The 27377-nt window shown below is 42.7% G+C and overlaps 1 protein-coding gene across 1 annotated transcript; it reads right to left on the bottom strand.

Moving 5' to 3' along the window:
• Positions 1 to 1031: 1031 nt before the first annotated feature.
• Positions 1032 to 23111, bottom strand: LOC142157794 (putative 2-ketogluconate reductase). The gene is made up of 5 exons (XM_075211334.1): positions 22736 to 23111; positions 5026 to 5197; positions 4392 to 4570; positions 4062 to 4158; positions 1032 to 1355 (listed from the first exon to the last, which is right to left on the bottom strand). The coding sequence occupies exons 1-5, from the start codon at positions 23109 to 23111 to the stop codon at positions 1199 to 1201; spliced, it is 981 nt and encodes a 326-aa protein (XP_075067435.1). The 3' UTR covers positions 1032 to 1198.
• Positions 23112 to 27377: the final 4266 nt, after the last annotated feature.

The raw sequence follows: 27377 nt of genomic DNA, 5'->3' as shown, positions 1-27377 counted from the left end.
TTATTCGGCAGAACCATTTGTAGCATGCTGGTAGTGTGCAGTACTGTTCTCAACCTTAGGAATATGGCTAGATGTATATAATATATCTATAATATTTATTGCTGCCATAATCTAACCTAATATTTTTCTCTTGTCAGTGTATCTAATAAAATGGCACAGTATTGTATGCTTGGAACACAAATGCAGATTTTGTGGACCAATATGGATATTTATATACTTAATTGGTCAACAATGGTATATTATAAGCCACACACAGGAGAGTCAAGAATGGTGTGGGAGTGTGGTCTGCTATTGGCAGATTATGGTGGGGGTAGATGAACCCAGGTGAGCCTCTTTAAAGGCTGGAAAAAGTGACTATGTAGGCCAATAACTTCCTATTGCTCATACCCCTAGTAGGTTTTATGTGCAGTATCGGCTTTTGACAAAATTGCACATGCAGCCTGGGGTGTCTGTGCAGTAATGCACCCAGAGTCCTTTGTACACAGCCTGGGGGTATCCTAGAAGGGGCAGGACCAGGGCCTGAGATTACTCTTAGCGGCCCTGGCCACAGAAACAGGATGAAATTATCAAAGTCCTAGCACATCCATTTTTGTGTGGCAGAACAGTAAACAGTACACCAGATGAACATGAACAGACAATCCAGAAGTGAGAGGAGCATGTATAGGAAATTGTTTGACAAATAAGTCTTGGTAACGACATTGCAATTTATTTGGGCAGCTTTCGGCTACGTGCACTTGAAAATGTCTTCCCTCCATTATGTTTCTTGATGGAGGAATGGAGGCAATATTGATACTTGCATAGAGACAGTAATCTCAGTACAGAGATGGGCCAACAGTGTACTTGGGTGCTTTTTTAGTGATGGATGTACGAGCAGGAATGGGGAAAGTAGAGCATGACCTTTTTGTCCTCTTTCAGACATCGGCATATGTAAAGTGCTTACCCCGGGCACCAGAATACAAGTATCTGTCTGTCCTCCATTCTCTGGTTAATAGCCAGAACAGAGAGGAGATGGATAGAGAAACTTCCCTTGGAGACTAGAAGGGTGTCATTTCAATTGTCAACTAAGGTACCAGAGTGATTAGGATTATTATACATTTCTAAAATAAAAGGAACACATCTTTTGCTTCTAAGACTGGAGGAAATAAAATAGTCTTATACCATGTATGCACATATGTTGTGTAAATAGATTATATTGTAACTATGGTGCTGTCACTGTATCTGGTACAGGCAGGCCTCTTAGGATGTCAGCTGCATTTCTTACAAGTTTTTCGGCAATTTTCCTCTTTGTTTTATCTGTTGCGTTTCCTATATGTGGAGTCAAAATAACATTCTTCATATTTAACAAAGGATGATTTCTGGAAAAAAAAGGCACAAAATTATAAACTAATAATACTGCAAGAGTAAAAGGAAGTAGTTTTATGACATTCACAAATGTAATATTGTGTTCAGATTATACCGGTCAGTGCTATTTAATGGTCAAATTATTATAGCTGAATACTAATGTGGACTTCAGTAATATTAACTTTTGAAGTATGTATCTTAATTGTGTGAAAACATCATTACTTTACTCATCAAGAAGAGATGTACAAAACATTATAAGATACATTTATAAACCATAAACAAGTTGGACCTGCACACACACAAGTTTGGCTAATTGCCCTTCCTAAGCACTTCAAGGTGCACTTCACTGGCTTTAGAAATACCTTCATAAAATTACAACTTTGCACATATCATTGACATGTGAGTCCAGGCACATAGCCGTAATGTCAGGTACTTCTTCTTTTGTTTTTTTGCTCAGATTTATCTGTTGCCTGGTTATGGTGACATTTCTTGTGCTGATCTTCTGATACTGCCCCAGCTTGTTTGTTATCCTTCTAATCTATTTTTGCCTTCCCTGAGATTGGCTTGTGTATTGATCACAATGCCTCTCTTGTCCTTCTTTATATTTAGATGCTGCCCTGTGGGCCGCAAACCTCTGGGTTCCTTGGGACAAAGCCCATCACTGAATTTCAGGGATCACTTTGTCAGCTAAGTGCAACTTAGTGTAAATTGTATGCCATTAAAATGATAGGATGATGCCTGTTTTACTCCATCTCTGTCCATATTATCCACCTCCAATAGCTCATTTAAATAAACCCACACTGCAAAGAAAATCTTGTTTTTCTCCTTCAGTGCAAAATTAGATGCTGCTGTCAAGGTGACAGCCAGGCTGAAGAGACCCGCCATCAGGGTGGTACAGGGGGTACTCTTGTACCGGGTCCGGGCTCACCAGGGGGCCTGGCAGCACAGAATTACCTGGGGGCCCACTGTCATCCAGTCCTCTGCGTCTCCACTGCATCTCCATCTCTTCATCCTGGCTGTCACCTTGACAGTAGCAGAATGCGATTACAGGGGAGAAGCAATCATTCCCCTGTGATCTGCCTGTGACAGCCAGGCAGCTCTGCCCCTGCGATCATGTGATCCTCCCTTCTCCCTGTCAGTGATGGTGTGGTGTGACCTGACGTCACACATGTTCCCACCGTGCACTGGACAAGAAGGAGCAAGGAGCAGAGAGCAAGGTGCAGAGAGCAAGGTGCAGAGAGCAAGGTGCAGAGAGCAAGGTGCAGAGAGCAAGGTGCAGAGAGCAAGGTGCCACTGAAATGCCCCTTATAAAACGGTCTGTGTGATTAATATATTAATATAACACTAAAATCACTTTCATACCAATGTACCAGCTCCAGGACTGAAAGCTATACTTTATACTACCTACCCACAAATCCCTTCCACTCGACCACCCCCAACCCATCTTACAGTCTGTTAAAGACTAGTAGGCTGTTGTTTTTTCTTGTTCTTACATTGTGAGATCCTAATAAAAACTACCAAATGTGGGGGAAACAAATATATAAATGATATAGAAATGTCCTTGTTTATTCCAATTTGATAGACCAATACCTAATAGTTTATTTTTAAAATTGTTTCTTGGGGAGTTGGGGGAGGTACTTTGTGACCAGGGGGAAGGGGGGGATGCAACAGGGCAGCCATCTTTTTTGGGGGTAAGGGGGTCATTGGGGGGGGGGGGGGGGCTGTCTGTTTCATTTGTACTGGGCACCACGATTTCTGATGGCAGCCCTGGGTGCATGCCCTAATCCACCCAACTCAATCAGCAGGTGGGAACACTTGCTCCCCGGAGATACTGTCATTTTGGGCTGAATATATATGCAGTTTTCTGTAAAATGGGGCACATTTCTGCAAAAGTAGGCATGTGGTGTCTTGAAAGAGTATTTGCTCTGCAGATTTGCTCTAGTACTGTACACCAGCATTCAAATAGCTTTGCGTTACCATCTGCAGGATTGTGATTTGATGCATACTAGTAAAACTTTTAAGTCACCACAATTAAGGTTTTCAATAAGTTATGAGATGAAAGAAAGAAAACTCATGTCATAGTCTTACATCCAATTATGTAGAGTTTGTAGTGTCTCCTGGTCAATCACAATCAGGCAGTCCATCCACTTTAAGGGGGCATTGGGATTATCTTTATTTAATATGCCACATTTTTATACAATAATCAAATTGGTATTTGCTTGCATATTAATGTGCTTTCCCGTATTAAATGTGCCTTATACGACTGACTGAATGTAATAGCTGACGCAATATCACTGCCGCCTCAGAGGACATGTACAAATTAAGCTTTTTGCAGGGCCACACAGACTCTAGACACCAGGTAAACTGGGAATATCCCCTAAATGTGCATTCTCTGCCCCGTGAAGTTCATAAAAATATCTTGTCCCACAACATAAAATATAACTTTCAGATTTAGATGCAATATGAAACGCATGCATCACTGGGTTTTAATCAGCATTCAGCAAGGAACTCCAATCTGTCCATTTACTCCGATCACTAGGAGGAAAATCTGTAACCCCGCAGTTGCAACATCTTGCAATGAGCTAACCCATGCGTTTAATCATAAAACAAGCAAAATTGTCAAACAAATATCAGTATAACACAAAAGGAATAAAAGAATAGTAGCTGTGTTGGGGAATTTTTTTACATTGTAAAGCACAGGCAGTACTTCCTTATCTTACCTTGGCAAAGGTTCTGGATAGATGACATCTAGAGCAGCGCCCTTGATGATGCCTTGTTTAAGAGCATCTACCAAGCTATCCTGATCAATTACATGACCTGCAATAAAGAGCTGTAATATAATTCTCAATCATCAGTTGTTTATATGGGGGTGAGCACGGAGAATAATTATCATTCAAAGTTGGCCATTTTTAGTCCTGATAAATATTTAAATAGGTCAATATTTTGATTTAATTCAAATGCATTTTACATAAGCTCTTAACATTTTATAGCACCTTACGCCCTGAAAACAAAAGTAAAAATCTATTCTTAGGTACAATTTAATTCTGTACCTCTACTGATGTTGATAAGGGTGGCTGTGGGCTTCATCAGCTGAAACTGCTCTCGTCCAATGAATTTGTGGGTGTCTGGTGTTAGGTTGACAACGACCATAACAAAATCAGCTTGCTGAAGCAAATCGGACATGTTGCTGCAGTATTCAGCATCTACCGCCATTTCTTCTTCCAGACTTCTATTTAGCAAAAACAAAATCAGTACATTTGTGTGAGCATTATACCTAATATATGATGCATAGACATGTGAAAAACATTTATATTGTTAAACTAATGTTGCAATGAAAATAAGGGAAATAATCCCTCCCCAGAATCATAGTTTTACTATTTATTGTTTTGCTCTTCTTAGATATTATGGTTCTACATTCTTTATAACCTACATGATGTCACTACTGTTATGGTTGTCCACGGAGAAATTGAATTGATATTAGGAACTGTTCACAGATACCATCATGACCACACTAAATAGAATTCAACACTAATTCTAATCAGAACTTCGTAATTATATTGATTAAACATGTTTGTAATGCTCGGTTATAGATAGCTCAACACAATACTTTTAAAAATGATATTATGATGGTAATTCTTTAAATATATAAAATGAGATTTGCTTAGGTTGCCATGTTCACCTTACCTCCTGTTTCTATTGTGGTAAAGAATTTTCATTCTGAAAGCTTTGGCTCGCTGAGCTATGTTGTATCCGATGCTTCCCATTCCAATGATGCCCAGTGTGGCCCCTGTGATGTCATCACCCACCCAGTTGTAATCATAAACTTTGGTATCCGGTGAACACGAATATCTGTTCGCTGTAGAATAAAATATAGCTTGTCTGAGTTAAAAAGAAATATTTTACAAGCACTTAACCTTGTCCTCTGTGCCTCTGACCTAATGCTGGCAGATCATGCTTTTCAGTCTGAGTGGCAAACATCAGGATCGCTTTCAAATTTGACAATACATATTGAACTAGATCCAACCATTGATGCTTGAGCTGAGTGCCCATATCACACTAAGGCTTGTTAGTGAAGTCAGAAGATAAAATAAGGTTTTACTTAACTTTTTCTTTAAAGACGGCTTACAGTAATGTTTCACCAAATGTGGATGGTACTCCAAAGTCATCTGTGCTTGAGAACCCAGCAGACAAATTAAGGAAAGTGACATCATATTACCGGATACTGAGTTTACTGGATAGAGATTTTGGTTGAGGTTCTACTACAAAGGACTTTACAGCAATATTCATTATCTTGGTACTGTCTGTGTACACCCAGAATCTAGCCTATTTACTATAGTCCAGTGGATCCCAAACTTTTTCAGTTCAAGGCACCCTTAGGGTCTCCATAATTTTTTCAAGGCACCCCTAAGCCAAAACCACTGCCCCTGGCCGCAGCGTCCCTGTGAGATCGCCACGGCACCCCAGGGAGCCACGGCGCACAGTTTGGGAACCACTGCTGTAGTCCTATATAGTCTATACATGTCTCATTGACTTAGCTTGACATCTGAATATTTAGGTGCACAAAGCTATCATAATATTTACTGTAGTTTATACAGTGACTTAATTGTAACTTATGCCTGTTTTGTTCTTTTTAAATTATTTTAACCAATACAATACAAGATAACCACAGGATACAAAGAAATTGTTTGATAACTGCAATGCAATTATGGTATTATCGTGCTAATCCCACAATAAATGAACATTTGGTAAGATGTCAGGCAAATGTGGAAGTATGCACTCACATCCAGCAGTGTAGACAGATCTCTACAGAGCGTGCAGGGTTTCAGCAAATGGTTATGAAAGATGAGGAGCACAGATCTTAAGGTAAATCGTGTAGTTGTGTACACATAAATCTGCATGCTCATCAGGACTTTCAGTCATTGGTAAAATCATTACAGAAATCGCGTCTGCAGTAATTTTCTGTAGTGTGTACCCAACTTAATGCTCCCAGATTAACAGGATAACTGGGAATATAGTTCTATAACGACTTTACAGTGTTTAGTTCCAAAATAGAATCATCAGGTAGAAACTGCAGTCAACAAAAACTTTAAGTTACATGGGTATTTATTTGGTTGAAAATTATGTGAGCCCTAATTATGTGTATATGCCTGAAAACAACTGCCACCCACAGTATTACACAAAAGTGTAGTATTTACTGACTGTTAAGGCGTTTCATGTGGTCCCATGCACTATTGGTTAATTTAGTGTTCAGTTCTTGATTACAAGATATTTATATTTATATCTTTAAGAGTAAAGTCATCTTTATTTCACCAATAAAGTTCCTGCAAATATGCAATATCAATGTTATTTTTATTAAGATGTGCCTCTACTTTTTTGCGCTTAATTGGGGAATTAAGGCTTCCTACAGCTCAAGAAGCTAGCACAAGGTATTGTGGATAATGTACAGGCAAATGAGTGGTTGTTAAAGACTGCATGGCTAACCTACCTACCTACCTACCTTCGGTGAGTGGCATACTCTTAGAACGGTATCGCTGAATAAATTGGTTGGCCTCATTCCCATTAGCCATTGTTTCCCAAACTCAGTCCTTAGGGATTCCTAACAGTGCATGTTTTCCATATCTCTTTGCTGGAGCAAAGGTGCATTCAGTACTGATTAACACATTTTAAAAGATCCACATGTGGTACTAATTATTTCACTTGTCACCTGGAAAACAAGCACTGTTAGGGGTCCCTGACGACTGGGTTTGGGAAACACTGCCATAAGAAAATAAATGCCATTCCCAAAAGAATATCAAAGTGCCCTCCACCCACTTCCACAACTGCAACATGATAAAATAAACAAAAACAAATTAACATCATCAACATAATATCAATTACACATTGCTTTCAAACTATTATGCTTTATCCTCTTTTTTTTCCTCAGACATTTTCCTTTCAAAATCTATTTGAAACTGAGCTTCGGAATAACAGCCGGGGATCACTAGGTATAAACAATATGGTGTATCTCTTGCATCTCATAAACAAGAGAGATAGTTTAACAAAGTAAAAATTAAATTATCACTTCATCAGTAGAAGCTAAATCCAAGTATTAAAGAATAATTTGTTGGGTATCCTATGACAGAGTTAGTGATGATACCCCAGAAAATAGCCAAAGGTTGTTATGAGCCGGCAATGGCTCACACTAACTCGCTTCCTGTCCCAGGACACCTAACCCCAGTCTCCTAGTCGTCGCAGCAGCTCACACTGTCTTTCCTGGCCTGACTGTGGCTAAGCAGCCAAGAATTTGTCCTGCTTCTTCTGTCTCGGCTGCTTGTTAGGCAGGTGGGAAACTCTATTTTAAGATTGTAGTCACGTCACTGCAATCACCTATTACTGGGGGGGCTTGCCTCCTTTGAGCCTCCTGATTGGTCCTTATTAATTTAAATGGCAGGGAGGGCTTAGCCTCCCTGCCGGTTATAGCATCCTTGCTCTGCAAATTCGGGAAGCCTTCTGTATTGCTGCATCTTATATCTGCTTATTGTCTACCTGTTGCCTGATCCTGCTTGTTCCTGGATTCTCCTAGTCTGCTGCCCCTCTCGACCCTTTGGCTTTGTTAATGGAACTTCCTTGCTCGCTGCCTGCCTTGACCTTTTTTTTAAGGACTTGTTTGTAAATGGACATGACAACATAAATCTGTGACAGGATGGACTGCCTATGCCACCCTGTCTGTTGTTGCTGGGAACCAGCTGGGCTTACTTTGCCACCGCTCCCTTTCGTTATTTCGAATACGCCTCTCCTGCCGCAGTGGGAGGGGCCTGCTGCCACCACTGAACTCCTCTATGGTGCTCAGAACCATGTTCCTTCTGGGTAACTGTCACTGCTAGTGTACTCCTGTGCTGGTACACTTGGGCTGGTAACTCCGGACCTCTTACTATGGATCTGGGTAGCTGTGGATGGATCCTCCCTGGCCTATCACACTGACCAGAGCTGCCGGTAGCAGGCAGAGTGGTGGTACTGGAAAAACTTGGGTGCAAACCTCAGAATCAGCCGGAGAACGGATTAGATTTAGGGTCTAATCGGCAGGTCACAGGATTACATCAATATTGAAGAAGTTGTCAAGCAGGTCTTTGAAGCAGAGTGATGTTTATTGCTCAAGTGTCCTGACAAGGACAGTCCCACTGATTTAAGGTATCAGTGGTCAGGCATGAATACTTCAGACAGTCGCCGAATACACATTTCCACAAAACAACAAAAGGACCCACAACAAGCCACTTCCCCAAATCACAATACACCAAAGGCTTGGTAAACACAGGCTCATTCTATCAGATATATACATCAGATATAGGCATACCCTATAGCAAGGTTAAACAGAAAAAACAACTTTTCTACCCTGGTCTCAGAGATAAAGGTTTCCTAACTCACAATATCAAAATAAGTGCATGCGCAATTACATAAGTAAGTGCCCTGCGCTATTTGCTTTTAATACATTTTTACCAAAAGTCATTTAATAGTGATCCAGTCACCCCCCCCCCCCCCCCCCTTGTCCATGCGGCAACCAGGGTGCCATGTCCAACGATTTGGCTCCCGGTTTGCAGTATCCCAGATCACCTCCGGCGGAGCTGGCTCTTCCTGCCGTGACAGTCCATCCACATTGCTGCGAGCCTTTCCTTGCTTGTGAATTATGTCAAAGTCATAAATTTGAAGTGCAAGGCTCCAGCGCAACAACCGGCCATTTTCCACTGAGGTGTGTTGTAGCCACTTTAAAGGATTATGATCAGTCACCACAGTAAAACGTTGTCCATACAAATAAGGTTGTAGTTTTTGGTCAAACATTCCTTCTCAATTGTGGCATACCCCACCTCCCAGTTTAGCAGTTTTCTGCTCAAATAGGCCACGGGGTGCTCCTGCCCATCAGACCCCACCTGGCTAAGTACTGCTCCCAGTCCATACTGTGGCGCATCAGTTTGCACAATAAAGTCCTTGTCATAATTAGGCGCCAACAGTACTGGAGCACGAACTTCCTTTAATAACTGAAATGCCAGCTCACAAGCAGGTTTCCAGTCAACTATTTTGGGGAGTTTATTCTTAATAAGATCTGTCAGGGGCTTCACTACAGTACTAAAGTCTGGGACAGAACGTCTGTAGTCCCCTGCAGTCGTTAAGAATGCTAGTACATGTAACTGTGTCGTGGGCTGGGGCCAGGCTTGGATTGTCTCTACCTTAGCTGGTTTTGACCTAACCCTTCCTCCACCCACACGATCACCTAGGTACTGTACCTCTGACATCCCCATCTGGCAGTTCTCTGCCCTAAAAGTCAAACTTGCCCACCCAATCTTCCCTAACATCAGCCCTCTTTGCTCCAGATTATCTTCCCAAATCTTACTGAAATTGGAAATGTCCTCTAGGTAACCCTGAACTCTGCCTAACTTATGTACAGAAGCATTAATACAGGGCAAGGGGTAGGTGTCAGACATGTGCACAGGCAGGGGACCTACTATGTCCACAGCCACTCCCTGAAAAGGTTCCCCAATTATTGGCAAGGGCCTGAGGGGAGCACAAACACTGGGGCGCCCATGATGCTAACACACATCACGGGACTTACGGTAAGCCAGGACATCATAAGACATTCCAGGCCAGAAAAAGTTCTGTGTCAGGCGCTTCAGTGTTCGGTCTCTGCCCTGGTTTCCCTCCATAGGGATTTCATAAGCAACTGCCATTAGTTGTGCACAAAAGCCCCGTGGTACCACCAGTTGAACTTGTTCCCAGACTGGTCCATCCCCATCTACCTTTCTAGCTACACGGTACAAAAACCCTTTACGCCAGGTCACACTCCCTACCTCCCTCGCTGGAAGGCTGCCGCCAGCCTGGCGCCTCATGCCTTCCAGTGAGGGATCAGAGAGCTGCGCTGCCCTGAACTCTTCCCTGCCTGGCTGTTTCCTGAAGAAATAGCAGATGTGGTTTTTTCACACTGGGCTGTGCAGGTATAGATTGTGAAGACGGTAGCTTAGCAGCTTGGCTCCGGGTAATAGAGTTAAGAAATGCGGTCAGAATTCCACCCCCAACATCGTTGCCCAAAATCACATCAGTTGGGAGGCCATCCATAACGGCAACATCTAACAACTCCTGGCCATCTCCCCAGTCCAGATACACCCTGGCTACAGGCACTTCTTTTTCCAGTCCATCTGCCACAATAACCTTGGCAGTGCGATTCTGCAATACTGCAACAGGATCAATAAGATGGGGACTTACAACAGTAATTGAGGCCCCTGAGTCTCTCAGTCCTTCACCCTGCAGGGGTCCCACTTGGACCGGCTGCAGGTCTCTCCACATGTTTTTGGGGGGTCTTTTAGACACACAGGTGACTCTCTCCGCTGAGTCACGTTCAGACACGCCACACTCCATTGAGCTGGCAGGGGTGGAAACAGTCTCTAATGGCTCACCTTCGCCAGTTAAGCATGTCAGCCAGGCCCCAGGACACAGATTAGGGGCACAAGTCTGGGGTGCTGGGGCTGTGGGACAGTCCATCCTTAAATGACCGATTTTCCCGCAGTTGTAGCACTTTCTCTCCAGCCTGGGCACCGATGGTCTCTGATAACTCCCAGGGACAGGAAGGGGCGGTGGCTGGCGAATTGTACCCAAAGGGTTAGATACCTGCTTTTGGGGGTGAGTAGAAGAGGGGTGTCCCCCTGTTTGTACAGTCCTTTGGGGTTGGCTGTTAGCCTGGCGTTTCTGCCAGTGTGGCCTCACTGCCATATACTGATCCGCTAGCTGTGTGGCTGTTTCCAGGGTGTCTGGCTTCCGGTCCAGCACCCATTCTTTCACCTCCGGTGCGCACCGTCGGTGAAACTGCTCTTGGTACATCAAGTCTATTGACAGATATATGACAGCAACACGCACAGAGAATGGGTTAAAAATCCTAATAGTATGTACTTCAAAAGATGTGAACGTGAGTGATGGGACATTTGGTAAAACTGTGAACGTGCACTGTGGGGAGAGAAGTAGTCCAACCCCATCTCCTTGTCTGCCTCCAGATCTGTGTCAGGCGCCGTCCCGCTGTCTCCCGCCTGCGCAGCGCTGCCACCCATTACCCTTCCTGTCATGACACCTGTGCCAGAGTATTAGGTCTTCCTGCCCCCAGCGTTATAGTGTGTGTTGCCAGTTTTCTGCATTGTTCCTGGCCTTCCTTGTTCTGCCTGTGACCTTCTGACCCAGACCGTATGACCACCCCTATTTGGATTTTCCCTTTGTACTGCGCTACCTGAACGTTACTGATCCGGCTTGTCTCATCATTCTTCTGGATATCCTTGTGTACCTCTTACTACCAGAACGTTACCGACCCGGGCCTGTCTGACACCTCTTTGTATCTCGCTTTGTACCTGCGTGTCCCTGCAGCGGAGTCCATACTTCCTTGCGGGGGTTCCTGGTGAATACCAGGGGCACGTTAGGTTCCGCACTGTCACGGCTCTGAGTGTGTTTTGCAGATCCCTTGCCTCCATTATAGAGGATGGTGGAGGCAGAACACAATAATATTCTTAGGATAAGTTCATGGCTTACAAGCATCAATAATAACACAGGAGAAGGTAGTAGTGCTGCAACGTATTATATTAAATGTTGGTACAACAGGAATGGAAAGAATTAGATATATATACTGGCAAAGATGAATACACGGCAATTCGTTGTAATGCAGACATTAATCACATATGCTACTTCATAGTCGGTAACCCTTGGCAACAGCATGAGATGAGATGATATACAGTTCAACGCAGTGATGATAAACAAGAACACCAGGATCCAATAGAGAACCACACAGCAGATGAATGTGAATCACTGGTACAGCTTACAGTCCAAACAGAGTAGTAAATAGAACTAGCTGATCCGAGAGTAGAGATGACTCAACATAGCAGGTGGTACTGGAAACACTGTGATTCTTATTAAGTAGAACAGCAAGCGTTAAACATCACCCAAGGACTTGGATGAACACTGACACGTGCAGTAGAATGTTGCCTAGAAGTAGCAGAGACGTGAGTAGTATCTGAACCAATGGTGGAACTACAGGTAGCAGGATTCGTTGTAACTGTAATGGTAAGTTCACTGTAGTATGAAGCAAATGAACAGAGACACGTAACTTGAGCCCAAGTACTAGCCACCGGAACAACAAGTAGTTCACAATAACAGTCCAGTAAACAGGTAACAGCAGAGTCAGGATAACCCGTGTCAGATGTGGAACTACAGGTGACAAGTAACTTGATAGTAGCTCTTACAGCGAGATGCAGCGATCTTAGCCAGCCAGACGTAAAGCTAAATCAATAGATAAGGCACAAGTTCAGCAATAACTCACAATACTCGTTCAGCGTGCAGATGAATAGCGGAGAGTAGTTTGCAGCTTGCAGGTGAACAGCAGTGAGGAGTTTGCAGCTTGCAGGTGAACAGCAGTGAGGAGTTTGCAGCTTGCAGGTGAACAGCAGTGAGGAGTTTGCAGCTTGCAGGTGAACAGCAGTGAGGAGTTTGCAGCTTGCAGGTGAACAGCAGTGAGGAGTTTGCAGCTTGCAGGTGAACAGCAGTGAGAAGTGTGCAGCTTGCAGGTGAACAGCAGTGAGAAGTGTGCAGCTTGCAGGTGAACAGCAGTGAGGAGTTTGCAGCTTGCAGGTGAACAGCAGTAAGGAATTCAGTCCAGCGAGCAGGTAACGGAGACACAGAAGGAGAGGTATGCAGCCAGATCCAAATGCAACCAGAGTAACACGAAGAACAGGCAATGAGCCCATAACCTTGGGAGGTTAATATAGTGCTCCAGGACCAATGAGGTTTAGGAGGAGGTCCAAATCACAGTAGCCAGGAACACCTGTGAAAGTAATGTCTCTGAGGCAGAAGCAAGCAGAATCATGGTTCTTAAAGGGAAAGTCACAGCGCCGGCACCTAACTATGGGACCGGCGTGTGACACGCACCTTCCTCTGAGTTGCGCCAACAATAGCAGGTACGCAATTTAGTTGTGACAGTCTGGAGGTGTGGGTGAAATGGAGACCATCTTGTGAATGGGCTGCAGGTGAGGCAGTATCTGATTGCGTGAGCCATGTTTCTGTTATTGCCAGAAGATTGAGGTTGTTTGAGAGGAAGAGATCATGTACGGAGGTAAGTTTGATACAAACAGAGAGGCTGATGCGTTTGAGGTTTGCCGAATTTCTGTAGCGTTCATATATATGTGTGTGGAAGAAGTGAGGGGACCTGGATTAGGTGATATATCACCAGCTAATAGAAGCAGAGAGGAAGAAAGGTAGGAAAAATCATTGTAAGATGTGTGTCCTTTTAGTTTCTGGCGACAGGGTGAAACTGTTAAAGTTTTTGAATTTAAAAAGGAAAAGAGTTCATGAATGTTAACTAGAGGTGAGTGAAGTAAATGAAGGTACAATGTGGATAGAGGTTTATGTTGCAGGATGAGTGAAGGATGATATAGTCCTAAAGATTATGCCATGAAAGGAGAGGAAGAAAAATAACTTGGCAAACATTGGGATTTATAAGTAAAATAGCCAAAAAATTAGGGAATTAAAAGAATTACCTAGTTGCAATGTCCTGTGCACTCAGAGATGTAGTGCAGAGTGAGACTGCAGTAGATGTAGTTTATTCCTGGATGTCTGGATAGTATGGAGTAATGATGTGGGGAGCCATGTGGAGTAGTGGGTGGAAGTGTTGAATGGAGAAGAGTAATAAGGCCCAGCAGGTGATGGAGTAGCTGAATTATTGCAGAGTCATGAGAGAGGAGAGTGGTTCAAAGTCAGTTTCATTTCTCCATACTTGTGATGGCAGACAAAGCCTTGAGTAGAATTGACAGTACAATGATCAGATACAGGACTTAAATAGCTGTAGGATGAGCAAGTAGTACAGCAAGCTGATTAAACAGAAGGGATGTTGCAGTGAAAATAATGCAGTCTGATGTTGCTCCATGTGAACGAGATCCGGAGTGGTAGGCAAAAAAAAACAGATGGAGCCCTGATTCCCACTGGACCACCAAGGTGAGTAAAAGTTGCTTCTTTATTAAATACATTTATTATACATATTATACATTATAAATAAGTACATTTTAAAACACACCCAGCACATAGCATCAGGACTTACTGCTTTTGGCGCCGCACACAGTACATTAACTCGTCTGGTGCCATAGCACCACAATAATACATAGATTAAAAAATACTTATATTGTGTGTTTTCAATAATTTTTTTGCATATTTCAGAATCACATTCCTCAGAATCACTTCAAGTAAATTACCCATGATTGATGTCAGGCTCGCAGTCTAATTGCCTGTTTCCAAATTTTGTTCCCAAATTGGTTGCCTTTTATTACTAATAAATATGTTGTCTTATGTATATACCGCCTTTAGACTATTCATTCTGCATCTCCAGTTCTCTCAGTTTAACCCTTCTGAATTTACTTTGATCCTCTGATATCCTGAACTTATCCGGACCCCACAGTACCTTAACCTACTGAATTTATCAGAACTTGTGAGCAGTGAATATCCATCTTCCAGCCCTGCTTTTCCACGGATGTTCAATCTGTTCTCCCTGGTTGTTACTAGGTAACTAATGTGATCCATCTACTGTCTTTTATGCTCTCTTTTGTCTCTCCCCCTGATCCCTTTCCTAGTAACCCTGCACCCTTCGCTCACTCATTTGCTAGATTATCTTCTCCCTACTCCATTAGTCTTTCACCGTGTCTCCTTGCTCCCATCCAATTTCCATCCTCACCCTCTGCCCTCATCTCCATCCCAGTCCCAGTCCGCATCCACACATCAGCAACCCCAAAAATCTCATTCATATCTCCCCAATTCCATCTCTCCCTTTTTCCTGTGCTCTATGGAATTTGAGATCCATCCACAACAAACTGCTTTCTATCCATGACCTCTTCATCTCCAACCCTATTAACCTTCTTGCCATCACAGAAACCTGGCTTTCTTCTACTGATACTGCTTCAACTTCTGCTCTCTTCTATGGGGGCCTTTCTTTCACCCACTCCATCAAACCTGATGACTGTCTAGGCAGTGGGGTTGGCATCATCCTATCCTCCAACTGTACTTTCCGTTTCATCTCACCTGAGAGCTCCCTTTCATAGAAACATAGAATTTGACGGCATATAAGAACCGCTTTGACCATCTAGTCTGCCCATTGTTTTATTAACCTATGGTAATCTTAAACCTTATTTAATCCCTTATTCTTTATAAGGATATTCTTATGTCTATCCCAAGCATGTTTAAACTGCTCTACTGTATTAGCCTCTACCACATCTGATGGGAGGCTACTCCAATTATCCACTACCTTTTCTGTGAAGTAGTTTTTCCTCAAATTTCCTCTGAACCTACTTCCCTCCAGTTTCAGTGCATGTCCTCGTGTTCTAGTACTTCTGTTCCTTTGAAGAATGTTTCCTTCATGTACCTTGTTCAAATCCTTGATATATTTGAAAGTTTCTATCATGTCCCCCCTTTCCCTTCTCTGCTCCAAACTATACATATTAAGATCTTTTAGTCTATTCTGGTAAGTTTTGTGCTGTAAGCCATGCACCATTTTAGTTGTCCTTCTTTGTACAGTCTCTAATGTATTTATATCCTTCTCGAGATATGGCCTCCAGAATTGAACACAGTATTCTAGATGAGGACGTACCAATGACCCTTGCAGTGACATTATTACTTCTTTCTTTCTGCTACTGATTCCTCTCCCTATGCAACCAAGCATCTGACTTGCCTTTCTCATTACTTTGTTGCATTGCTTACCTGCCTTTAAGTCACCTGAAATAGTGACTTCTAGATCAGAAGGGGTAGCATGGTTCTTGACAGTCTCTAGTGCAGTTGGGCAGCTTCATAGGTAGAAAAGAAAGAGGAGGGGTAGCAGTGTTCTTCAAAGTCTCCAGTGACATTCAGGAGAGCTCCATTGCTAAATTACATTGCTGAAATAGAAATAATAGGGCTGGCAGTCTTGGTCTATTTCTGCAGTCACATTGAACTGTGTTATATAGGTAAAAGAGAAGGGGTCCATTGCTAATTGTCATTTCTGAAATAGAAATAATAGGGCTGGCATCCTTGGTCTAAATCTGCAGTCACATTGTACTGTATATCAAAATGGATTCACAGCAGTACACAGAAGACCAGGAGCACCAAGCAGCTGCTGGCACCAGTCATGATGATAGTACTCCCTCTACGTCATCTGCTAAAGCCTATATTAAAGTGCATAGTGTTTTTAATTCAGGGAAACAAAAATGTAAAAAAACACCTTTTACCTTGGTCAAGAAAAAAAGACCTGTAATCCAGGCAAAGTTATCTGCAGAAAAAAATAAATTTGCCAACACGCCATTCTACCCACACAGTGGCAAGGAAAGAATGAGGCCTTCGTCTTTCTCTCTGAGTACTAGTTCTGCAACTTTCACTGAGGCATCTTCTTGTAAGGTCATTCATGACCAAGCAATACCTTGTCATTATGACTCCAAAAGTGGTGTCCAAATAGTTTTACGTCTAAAAGCCGAGCGGGAAGAAAACAGTAAAGCATTAGAGGAAAATGTATGTTCAGATTCAGAAATGACACAAATCCCTGAGGAGAGTCTATCCACGAGTGCTATGTGTAAGCCTGACATTTCTGATAGTGTACACCTTTCAGCATTTCTGCAGATGTGTGCATGAACAGCCCAAGTGTAGCCGGTGATACACAAATTGAGGATGCCAATTTGTAATTGCAACAGAATGTGGGGGATATTTGTGGAGCTACGAGGGCGCTAATGAGGATGTTGATGAGGATGATGTTGTTTTTGTAAGTCCTGCACCAGTGGAGGCAGTTCTTGCACGTGATAAGAAGAAGGCCATTATCATGCCAGGGCATAAGACCAAAAAATCCACCTCTTATGTGTGGAATTATTTTTATCCAAACCCTGACAACAGTTGTCTAGCCATTTGTAGCGTTTGTAAAGCCACAGTCAGTAAAGGTAGGGACCTTAACCATCTGGGAACCTCATCCAGGTTACGCCATTTGAAGCGAGTTCATGGCAAGCTGTTGGGAAAATTGGAAATTTATGCTAAAAAAAATAACAACAAGCAGGTCAGCATCAGCTAGATCCCTTCTCTTAGCTAGATCCCGACACCTACAATCTACACCCACAACACCATCCTCATCAATATCCTTAGTAGTGATCAGAGTTAGTCCTGCATCCAAGTTGCTAAGGCTAGATGACTCCTCCACCATCCCAGATTCTTCAGAAGAATTCTTGAGCGTTAGTCCTACTGCTTCTGCTGGGGGTGAATCTTCATCCCAGAAGCAGACCAAGAAGAAGAAGACTACTAGTAATTTACAACAATTGACTGTTAAACAATCCTTTGCAAGAGGAAGCAAGTATGAAAGATGTCACCCAGTCGCAAAGCGGATCACAGACGCCATGGCGACTATGCTAGTATTAGATCTGCATCCAATATCCACTATTAATGCAGCTGGTTTTAGACAGTTACTTCAGGTCTTCTGTCCCTGTTACAAAATTCCATCATGACACCATTTTACTAGAAAAGCTATTCCTCACCTCTACCAGAAGAATGTAAAAATGTAATTTTCCACTGGTGGGCTACAAAATGCCATTATACCCACTGTACACTTAACCACAGATATGTGGACAAGCGGAACTGGGCAAGCTAAAGATTATATGACTTCGACAGCCCACTGGGTTGGTGATTCACCTTCACCAGCAGGAACAGCAGTAGCATGTACCCAAGTATGTCCCAATTTTCAGAGGCAGGCTACTCTGTGTATCGCCGGCTTCACTAAGAGGCATACAGCTGACAGTGTAACAAAAACTAAGGGATGTCATTGCAACATGGCTTATCCCACTTGGACTCTCCTCAGGATATGTCATTTCTGATAATGCCACCAATATTGTGAGAGCATTACAGCTGGGTGTATTCCTTCACATTCCCTGTTTTGCTCACAGAATAAACTGGGAGTGCAGAGCTTTTTTAAAAATGACAGGGACGTGCAGGAGATGTTGTCTGTGGCTCGTAAAAAAATATCTGGACATTTCCGGCATTCGGCAACAGCATGTAGGAGATTGCAGCAGCTACAAGAGCAATTTAATTTGCCCTGCCACCAACTGAAGCAAAAGGTGATGACAAGGTGGAATTCCACCCTGTATATGCTTCTGAGGATGGAGGAACAGCGAAAAGCCATCCACGTTTACTCCACAAGCCATGACATCGGGAAAGGAGGGGGGATGTATTATACTCAAGTGGAGAATACTTTTCGTGTTGTGCAAGGTGCTGAAACCATTCAAAGTAGTCACTAGATTTTGGCGACTGTGTCGTCTCTTTCTTTCCAACTGACCCAGATCTGAAGAGATGCAAGGAGCTCCTGGTGAGCCAGATGACAGCTCATGTGTTACGTGACAGGACGGCATCTCCTCCTTCAGTTTCTCAGTTAACTGCTGCTAGGAAAAAGTATAGCTTTCCCAAGAGACCCAGGGATGATGCAGTTGATTCAGCACACCATTTTGACATCTGGTCTTGTCTAAAAGAATTGACCAAAAACGTGACACCTCTGCCGTAACTCCACCTGATCCTACTATCAACATCCAAAGGATGGTGGAGAATTATTTTAGCAACACATCAGACAGTCCCTTTACATACTGGGAGGAAAAAAAGGGAATTTGGAGACCCATGTAACAACTCGCTATGCACTGCCTTAGCTACCCAGCCTCCAGGGTGTACTCGGAAAGAGTTGTCAGCACAGCCGGGAACATTGTCAGCGATCGTCGTAGGAAGCTACTTCCTCAATATGTGGAAAAGATGATGTTCATAAAAATGAACTTTAATTTCCATGAGGAAGGCCTTTCCTGCCAATTACATCAAAATACTGAGACTTCTGTAATGGTGGATTCCAGCGGTGATGAATTAATAGTGTGTGAGCATGATGTAATAACTGATGAGAGTGAGGATGAGGCTAAGGATGATGACAACAACATCTTGCCACAGTAGAGTTCATTAACAGCACTGTTACCTTAGGTGCCTTAAGCCCATTGTTACTTTGTTTTGTGGGGGCCCAAACAAACCAAGCACATCAGCCTCAAAAGTGGCACTCCTTGTCGCTGAATTGCTCGGTTTGTTAAAGTGTGAATGTCCTTTTTAAGATCCAACACAAGGGTGGGTGGGAGGTCCCAAAGACAATTCCATCTCGCACCACTTTTCCTTTCAGCTACCACTGTGTGCCAATGTTACCTACATGTGCTATATACTGTTGTGTGCTTTGCAAAAATCTTAGACACCCATTGATGATGCAGATGACTCGGCAGAACATCTGGTCTTGTCTACTGTAAAAGAATTGACCAGAATTAGTGACACCTCTGCTGTAACTGCACCTGATCCTACTATCAACTATCAACATCCAAAGAATGGTGGAGGATTATTTTAAAATTTTTTGAACGGTATAAAGTAAACAGTTTCATTAACAAAGAACAACGTTGCTTGCAGAAGTAATGCAGGCATGGATGTCTAAATAGACGTGTATATGTATTACCTTCCACTTTGCTGCTGTTTCATCAGTATTGCATAAAGTGTTTGTAATCTGCACTTGTCGTCAAAGGTACCTAACTATATTAGAATTTTTTGGGAATTGGGGCTGATTCGAAGCTCAGCGATGAACTTGCTTTTTGCTATGAATTATAATGGCTCTTTTTAGTTCATTTGTCTGGATTGGTCTGGGTCTGATGAAAGCACGCATCCCGGGGGATGGGGTCAGCGCTCTTCGCCATGTATTAGCTGTAGAATTACCACAGTTATCCAAGGAACGGTTGGAGCAATCAAATGAACCATAACTGATTTCATGATCCAAGGCCAATGCCATCTTGCACCACTTTTCTTTTCTGCCACTGTTGTGTGGCAATGTTTCCTAGATGTGCTATGAACTGCCGTGTGTTTGAGTCATTGTTCTGTCGCTTAACATCCAGCCAGGTCACTGCAGTCTTTGTTTGAAAGTGTATGAAAAGAATATTGGTCAAAATAGACTGCAAATTACTTGAAAATAGTGTTATTGAGGTTAATAATAATGCCAAAACCAAAATACAAAGTTAATCCAGATCCAAAACCAGAACACAGGGGTCAGTGAACTAATAACAAGTATCATCCACATGTAGTTCACAGCACTCACTTAGCTACATAGAGCTTTATTTAATTTTTAGTGCCAGTTTCTTGCAAATTAACGGTGAATCTTAGTCAGGAGGTAATGATTGACAGTATTTAGAATGGTATAGAATAATAAGAACATTGAGATGTACTGTACCAGTCTTGGGAGACCGCTGCACACTGGTGCATCCGGGGGGGGGGGGCAATCGCCCCCCACCTAGCAGGGACTTGCTGCCGGAGGCTGCACACTATGTGCAGGTCCGTTCGGCAGTGACAGGCAGGGACAGTGTGCTGCCCGGCTGCTCTGATTGTGTTTCACATTTAGAGCAGCCGGGCAGCACACTCTCCCTACCTGTCACTGCCGAACGGACCTGCACATAGTGTGCAGCGGCCGGCAGCCTTAGATGTCAAAAAGGGGGTGGGGCCTAACCCCCCCTAAACTGCCCGGGTAGAAGTATTCTCTAGATCCGCCCCTGCTGCTGCACTACAATCCACTTAAAGGAAAGTGTCTGTGTCCCTCCCATAGCCGCCTGGAAATGTCAAGTTCTTTCACACTGTAGTATATACCGTGCCAAATCCTCCTGGTCCAATAATGACAATGCAGAGGTTATATCAATAACATGGATAATATCATTGTCATTCACGGTCCTTGATTAACAGTAATTCCCACTCCAGAACAGTCCTCATTTGTGGGGCACACAGTTAATTCGATTCCCAATAGCAAAAGGTAATATGTATTAGAATACAGCGTGCAATTTACGTTTTTTTTATAAATGCAAGATGAATCAGCTGTAACATTTGTCTAGCATGTAAAGAATCTTGCAGCAAATAATAAAATAAGTCCTCAAACCATGTCAAAAATATATAAAGAAGTATCCAAGCAGTAGCTAGATTTCAGCCGTTACATTTTTTTTTATGTATACACCTGCCACATGTCCCATGCATTTGACCAGACTAGGTAAATACATAAAGATAAGCAGAAGAAAACAGAAGTACAGATCTCAAGAAATGTTTCCATTTCTGCCTGTACGTTACTTGCCGTATGCAAACAGACAGAACACATTGAAGGATACGCACAAGCATTTGTGCAATATAAAGTGCACATGCAATAAAAAAAGATTTTATAACATTTACAACTATTAATAATCATTTATAAAAAATGTTTAATTTTTTTTATATGAAATCCAGAAATCCAGATGTTCTTAATGTGTACTGTACATAAAATGCATTTTTATAGTTACTCTTACTTGAAAACACATGTTGTAGCATGCATATGTGTAAGTCATTACTTTCAGTCAGCACTTACATCTGCCCTGTAGCTGTTACAAATGATACGGCTAAAAAACACGTACCTAAGAGATGGCCAGAGCTTGAATCGGATGAATGTGCGTGCATCCGTCCAATCCCGATCCTGTTCCTACTTTCAAGTCGTAGGCAATTGGAAGTGTCATTTGTGCTTGGACAGCAATTTCACACAAGATACGGTACGCAACGGTATTTACATCACAAGATGAAACAGTCCCTTTATATTTGAAGCTTGTAGAATATAGGTTTATGTGCATCATCATCATCATCATCATTTATTTATTTATATAGCGCCACTAAATCTGCAGCGCTGTACAGAGAACTCACGCACATCAGTCCCTGCCCCACTGGAGCTTACAGTCTAAATTCCCTGACACACACACACAGAACGAGAGAGACTAAGGTCAATCTTATAGCAGCCAATTAACCTACCAGTATGTTTTTGGTGTGAGAGGAAACTGGAGCACCCGGAGGAAACTGACGCAAAGACAGAGAGAACATACAAACTCCACACTGAAAAGGCAATGGTCAGGAATTGAACTCATGACCCCAGTGTTGTGAGGCAGAAGTGCTAACCACTAAGCCAGCGAGCCAATTCTCCCCAATTCTCCCCATCAGTCCCTGCCCCATTGTGGCTTACAGTCTAAATTCCCTAACACACACACACACACACACACACACACACACACACACAGATGGAGACAGACAGACAGACTAGGGTCAATTTTGTTAGCAGCTAATTAACCTACCAGTATGTTTTTGGAGTGTGGGAGGAAACCGGAGCACCCGGAGGAAACCCACGCAAACACGGGGAGAACATACAAACGCCTCACAGATAAGGCCATTGTCGGGAATTGTACTCATGACCCCAGTGCTGTAAGACAGAAGTGCTAACCACTACGCACCGTGCTGCCCATATATTTATACACATCTTGGGATCCAGAAATAGAAATGCGCACATATATAGTACGCAAGGCTGACTTACCTTCTACTACATTTTTAGCAGATGCCAGCATTAGAGCCATTCCCATATCTGCTGTTGCGTCATCTCCCACACGTGGTGTATTGGTGACCTTTATACCATAACTTGATATAATCTTTAGGTCCAGGTGATCCACCCCTGCTCCAGAACTCGATATGACTTCAAGGTTTGGAAGAGAATCCAGGAGTTCTCGTTTAACTACAGGCAGGTGCCACCACATCAAGACAGCCTGTATCTTTGGAGCATATACCTTCTTGTCATTGGCAAACTCCTCCAGATACACAATTTGAAAGTGCTGCTTTACAATGGATTCATATTTTTTAGGAAATCCTTGCAACCCTCCACTGTGTGATAGCAGAGCATATGGGAGTTCCTCCATTTCTTCTACAAAATAATTAAAAGAGTGTACAGAATGTGTTGGCTTTTTTTCTCATACATATTCTGCAGTATAAACACAGACTATTACAGTGTAACATAATTAGCAGTAGGGTATGAATGGAGGCAACTAACAGAAGCATTAAGTAAGTAAAATCTTTTTCAAACTATCAAAAATCATATTAACACTATACATCATAATTTTAAAACAGGTGAATTAAATAAATGAGTAATACAGAACTGTAATTTAACAGCAATACCTATCACAGTTCTGTGAATAAACTGGTATGAATATAAGTATCAGTGAAAGTTGAATCCAATGTGATGTTATTTCATATAAAAAAATACAGGACTATCTACATTAAATTACTATATCCTCAGAAATGCATATATAGAAAAAATGTGAAGGAAAAAATTATGGAATCCAGAGTTAATCTCAACACCACCCAGGGCAGAACTATCATTGATGTGGCAGTTGCAGTGCACCGGGGCCCATGGAGATAATGGGGCCCACTGCATGGCAGATGCAGACGGTTGGGGGCCCCGGTTCCCTTCTCCCCGCCTCCCTGCACTGGGGCCCACAGCTGGCTCGTTCTGCCTTTGACACCACCCAAGTACTTGTGGGGGACAGGGGTCAGGGGCGGGCTGGGCCGGGGGGCAGGGGGGCATCAGTCCCCCGGGCCACTCAGTCTGACCCCTGTTTGGGCCGCCACCCCCCCGTGGATGCATGTTTTTCTTTAATATTACCTGCGGCCGCATCACAAAACAAGCGCCCCCCGGACTGAACTGTGCCAGCCCGCGCCTGACAGGGGTAATTTGATGATGGGGTAATTTGGATATATATATTGTAGCTTCCCTCCCTATTTAACTTGTGTCAGATGACTCCTTAGTTGTCTAATAGCTGCAGTTGCTTGGGGAGTACTTGCCATTAAAAGCTGTTTGCAGGTAAGATTCAACCCACTTGAAAAGCACAGCAATGATAACGCTAAAATTTAGATTGAATTCATGTGTATATGTAGTGGACTGGCCAGAAGGGAAGACGTGAGTTAGTCAGCTTAACATGTATTGCAATATATGGAACTAACATTCCCTGTTTGTAATACAGAATATAGCTTGAAGGAGTTACAATAGCATTAATAATATATTTCATAGGTTCAGAGGGTCAATGTTATATATACTGGACTGGCACACACATAGCTTAGACCATATTTACCAACTTCTGAGATCTCGCTGATGAGTCCGGGGTGTGGCCAAGTGAAGAGTGTCATTAGTCCCTGGGGCCATGATGACACAATTCGGTGTGAATCGCGACACTAAGCCCTGCCCCCACCCTTTTTACTAATGAAGTGGGCAGGATGCAGGAGGTTTTCCTGCTCTCTCTGGAGTCCGGGAGGACTCCCTGAAATTCAGGAGCCTCCTGAACATTCTGGAAGAGTAGGCAACTATGCATTATATTATACTATACATAATAACACTAATCAATAGTCAGACCAGCCTGTTTTTACATTGTATCTTAAAAATATACTGAATATCCTATCCATTCAATTTACTGTATGATAAACACAAGCTTTAATCGACAACTTACAAGTAACCGCTTTTTGCAAAAGACACACTAGGAATAATAGAATAGGTAGAAAGGGTGCTGCCACTGGAAATAATTTAGCTGGGAAAACCAGCTTAGTTGCATGCTCATAACTTATTTGGTCTAATAATCAGATAATCAAGAGATTAATTAAGAGTCTAATGAAGAGACACAAGTGCAGTACACACACTCCCCTTAGCATGGTGACAGAGCAGGGACAGCAGAATTAGAATATATTTTCATTTTAACAATTTCTGCCATTTGTTATATGCATAGATTGTCCACCTTCTGTGCTTGTGTCTAGTATACTTTTGTGGCATGGCGTATTCGTATTCTCTCCTGCAACTGCATCAGCAGCTGATATTCCATTATGTGGTTCCACTTCCACAAAAATGCAGTGGAATGAATACCAAAGGTCCATAGTGTGGTATATTACAGCAAACCAGACCAGGAGGTAAATGTATTAAGCAACGGATCTGTCAAATCGCCAATATTCGGGGATTGTGACAGCCATATTTAAACGGCAATTATTTTAAAGGCAAAACCTTGCCTTTAATAAAATTGCCGTTTTAAATATGGCTGTCACAATTGCAGAATATCAGCGATTTGACGCATTCACTCCTTAATACATTACCCCCAAATGTGCTGTAAATGGGCAGGGACTGATATGTTTGACTAATATTTTCCGCAAGGCGCTGCGGAATTAGCGCTATATAAATAAATAAATGATGATTATATAAAGGCCTGAGATCACACATACAGGCACTATATACTTTTCCAGTATGCCTGGTACATGACATTCTCACCAGGCAGCAGCTGGTATATAGGGTACTTCCTTTCTTTCTGGTTTCCAGATAAAAGTTCACATACCTTTCCTTCCCTATCACATCCTTTACCACAACAATGAATTACACCTCTACAACTAAAATAAACAACTAATGATTTCTACATTTGACTTTATAGGTAAAAAAAATGAAAGAGGGATATAGAAGTTCAGGAATACATACCACGATCTCGGCTAGTTTCTGCCTGACTTGGTAAGACTTTACTATAGAAGCCACACAAGTTAATGAGTTACTTGTATATCTTGCTTTATAACTTAACCTACAATGAGGTGTTTGGTTTTTTTGGGTAAATATTTGATTTATTTCAAGGTTGAACAATCTGGCAAATACTAATGACACATATCAAGATGAAATAAGGCATAATGATGACATGAGAATCAAACCAGGGCCGTATTTACCACTAGGCAGCCTAGGCAATTGCCTAGGGCCCAGCGGTCCCCAGAGGTCCCTCCCAGGGCCGGCGGTGAGACCACCCTTTAAAAATGGGCCAGCCAGCCCCTGAATAGGGGTATATGTTATGCTAAAAAACTATAGTGCTATGGATTTTTTCAGGGAGGGGGCCCCAAACCAGTATCTTGCCTAGGGCCCCATGAGGTCTAAATCCGGCTCTGAATCAAACTATACAAGAAGTGCGTCCAGCATAAACATATTCAAGGGATTACCAACCAGTGTTTTTAATTAAACTTGGGAGGGAATGATAGAAAAGAGGGGGAACAAAAAAAAGAGATACGGTCATGTCCAGGGGAAAAACATGCAAAGACAAAGTGATTTTGTCATTGAAAAAAGAATAATTAAAAGGACAGGGATAGGTATATGTTATTGTGTGCAGCTCAGGGCTAGGTCTTGGAGTTGGCTATTGCTGAGATAGCCCTAGGCTAATATGCTTAGAGCGACCCCTCACCTTCCACTCCAGGATATTTACGCGGTAGGTAAATATGAACTCAGTGTCCATCTCCATACCCAACAATGTTTATGTCCCCATGCTTTCGAAACTTTACTCCACTTGGCCTTTTAAAGGGTCGTGGCCAGGGTCAGTGCTGGCATTCCCAGCATCCCCCTGCTGACAATTTGCACATACGTCATTCTACCACAGTGAGGCGCCTCGGTGCGCCAATTCAACTCCCTGCTCTGTTCAGAGTGGGGACTCAGAAATTAAGGGAGAAGGCGGCCGTGCGGAAAAAAAGACAAATTTCGGCAAGGGCTGTCCTCCTGCAGCTTTTATCGTGTTCCGGTGGCCCTGGTCTGGAAAATAACTTCTGAATTGTATACTAGCTACTAGGGATTATGCCCTGAATTGTACAGTACACTTGGCACTATGATATGAATTTGGAATTGTACAATTGCGACCAGGGATTGGGATTGCTGCCTAAAATAAATTATTATAAATATAAAAATGTATTAAAACAATTTAACATATGTAGCACTGGGCACCTCAATGCATTGGGAGGGGAGAGGGTTGGTAAACCTCCAGGGCCTGATTAAGGGTTCAGGCCATCCTAGGTTAACATGCTCGTAGCGCCCCTTGTCTAATTAATAGGCGATAGATAAAACAAACTTGTCCTTAATTTAAAATCCAGCTTCCTTCATCCCCCACCATTGTTTATGTGTTTTCAAAAATCAGCTCCAATTGGCTTTTTTAAAAAGGTCACAGTAATCTTTGTCGCTCATTTAGTTTTCATTAAAATCAGAAATGTATAGCAGAACAGAGGCATTAACAGGCTCCACTGATGAAGATATGAAGATTGAGGGGGCTCTCATGTCTGCGACTGTCGCCATTCTTGTCACCTACTGTTAAGGGCAGAGTAGGGTGAGATCCTTAACTGCTAGAACCTCTTCACAAGAT

The sequence above is a fragment of the Mixophyes fleayi genome, chromosome 5 (assembly GCF_038048845.1).
Source record: "Mixophyes fleayi isolate aMixFle1 chromosome 5, aMixFle1.hap1, whole genome shotgun sequence".
In the NCBI taxonomy this organism is placed as follows: Eukaryota; Metazoa; Chordata; class Amphibia; order Anura; family Limnodynastidae; genus Mixophyes; species Mixophyes fleayi.
This window is presented reverse-complemented; position numbering and strand designations above follow the sequence as displayed.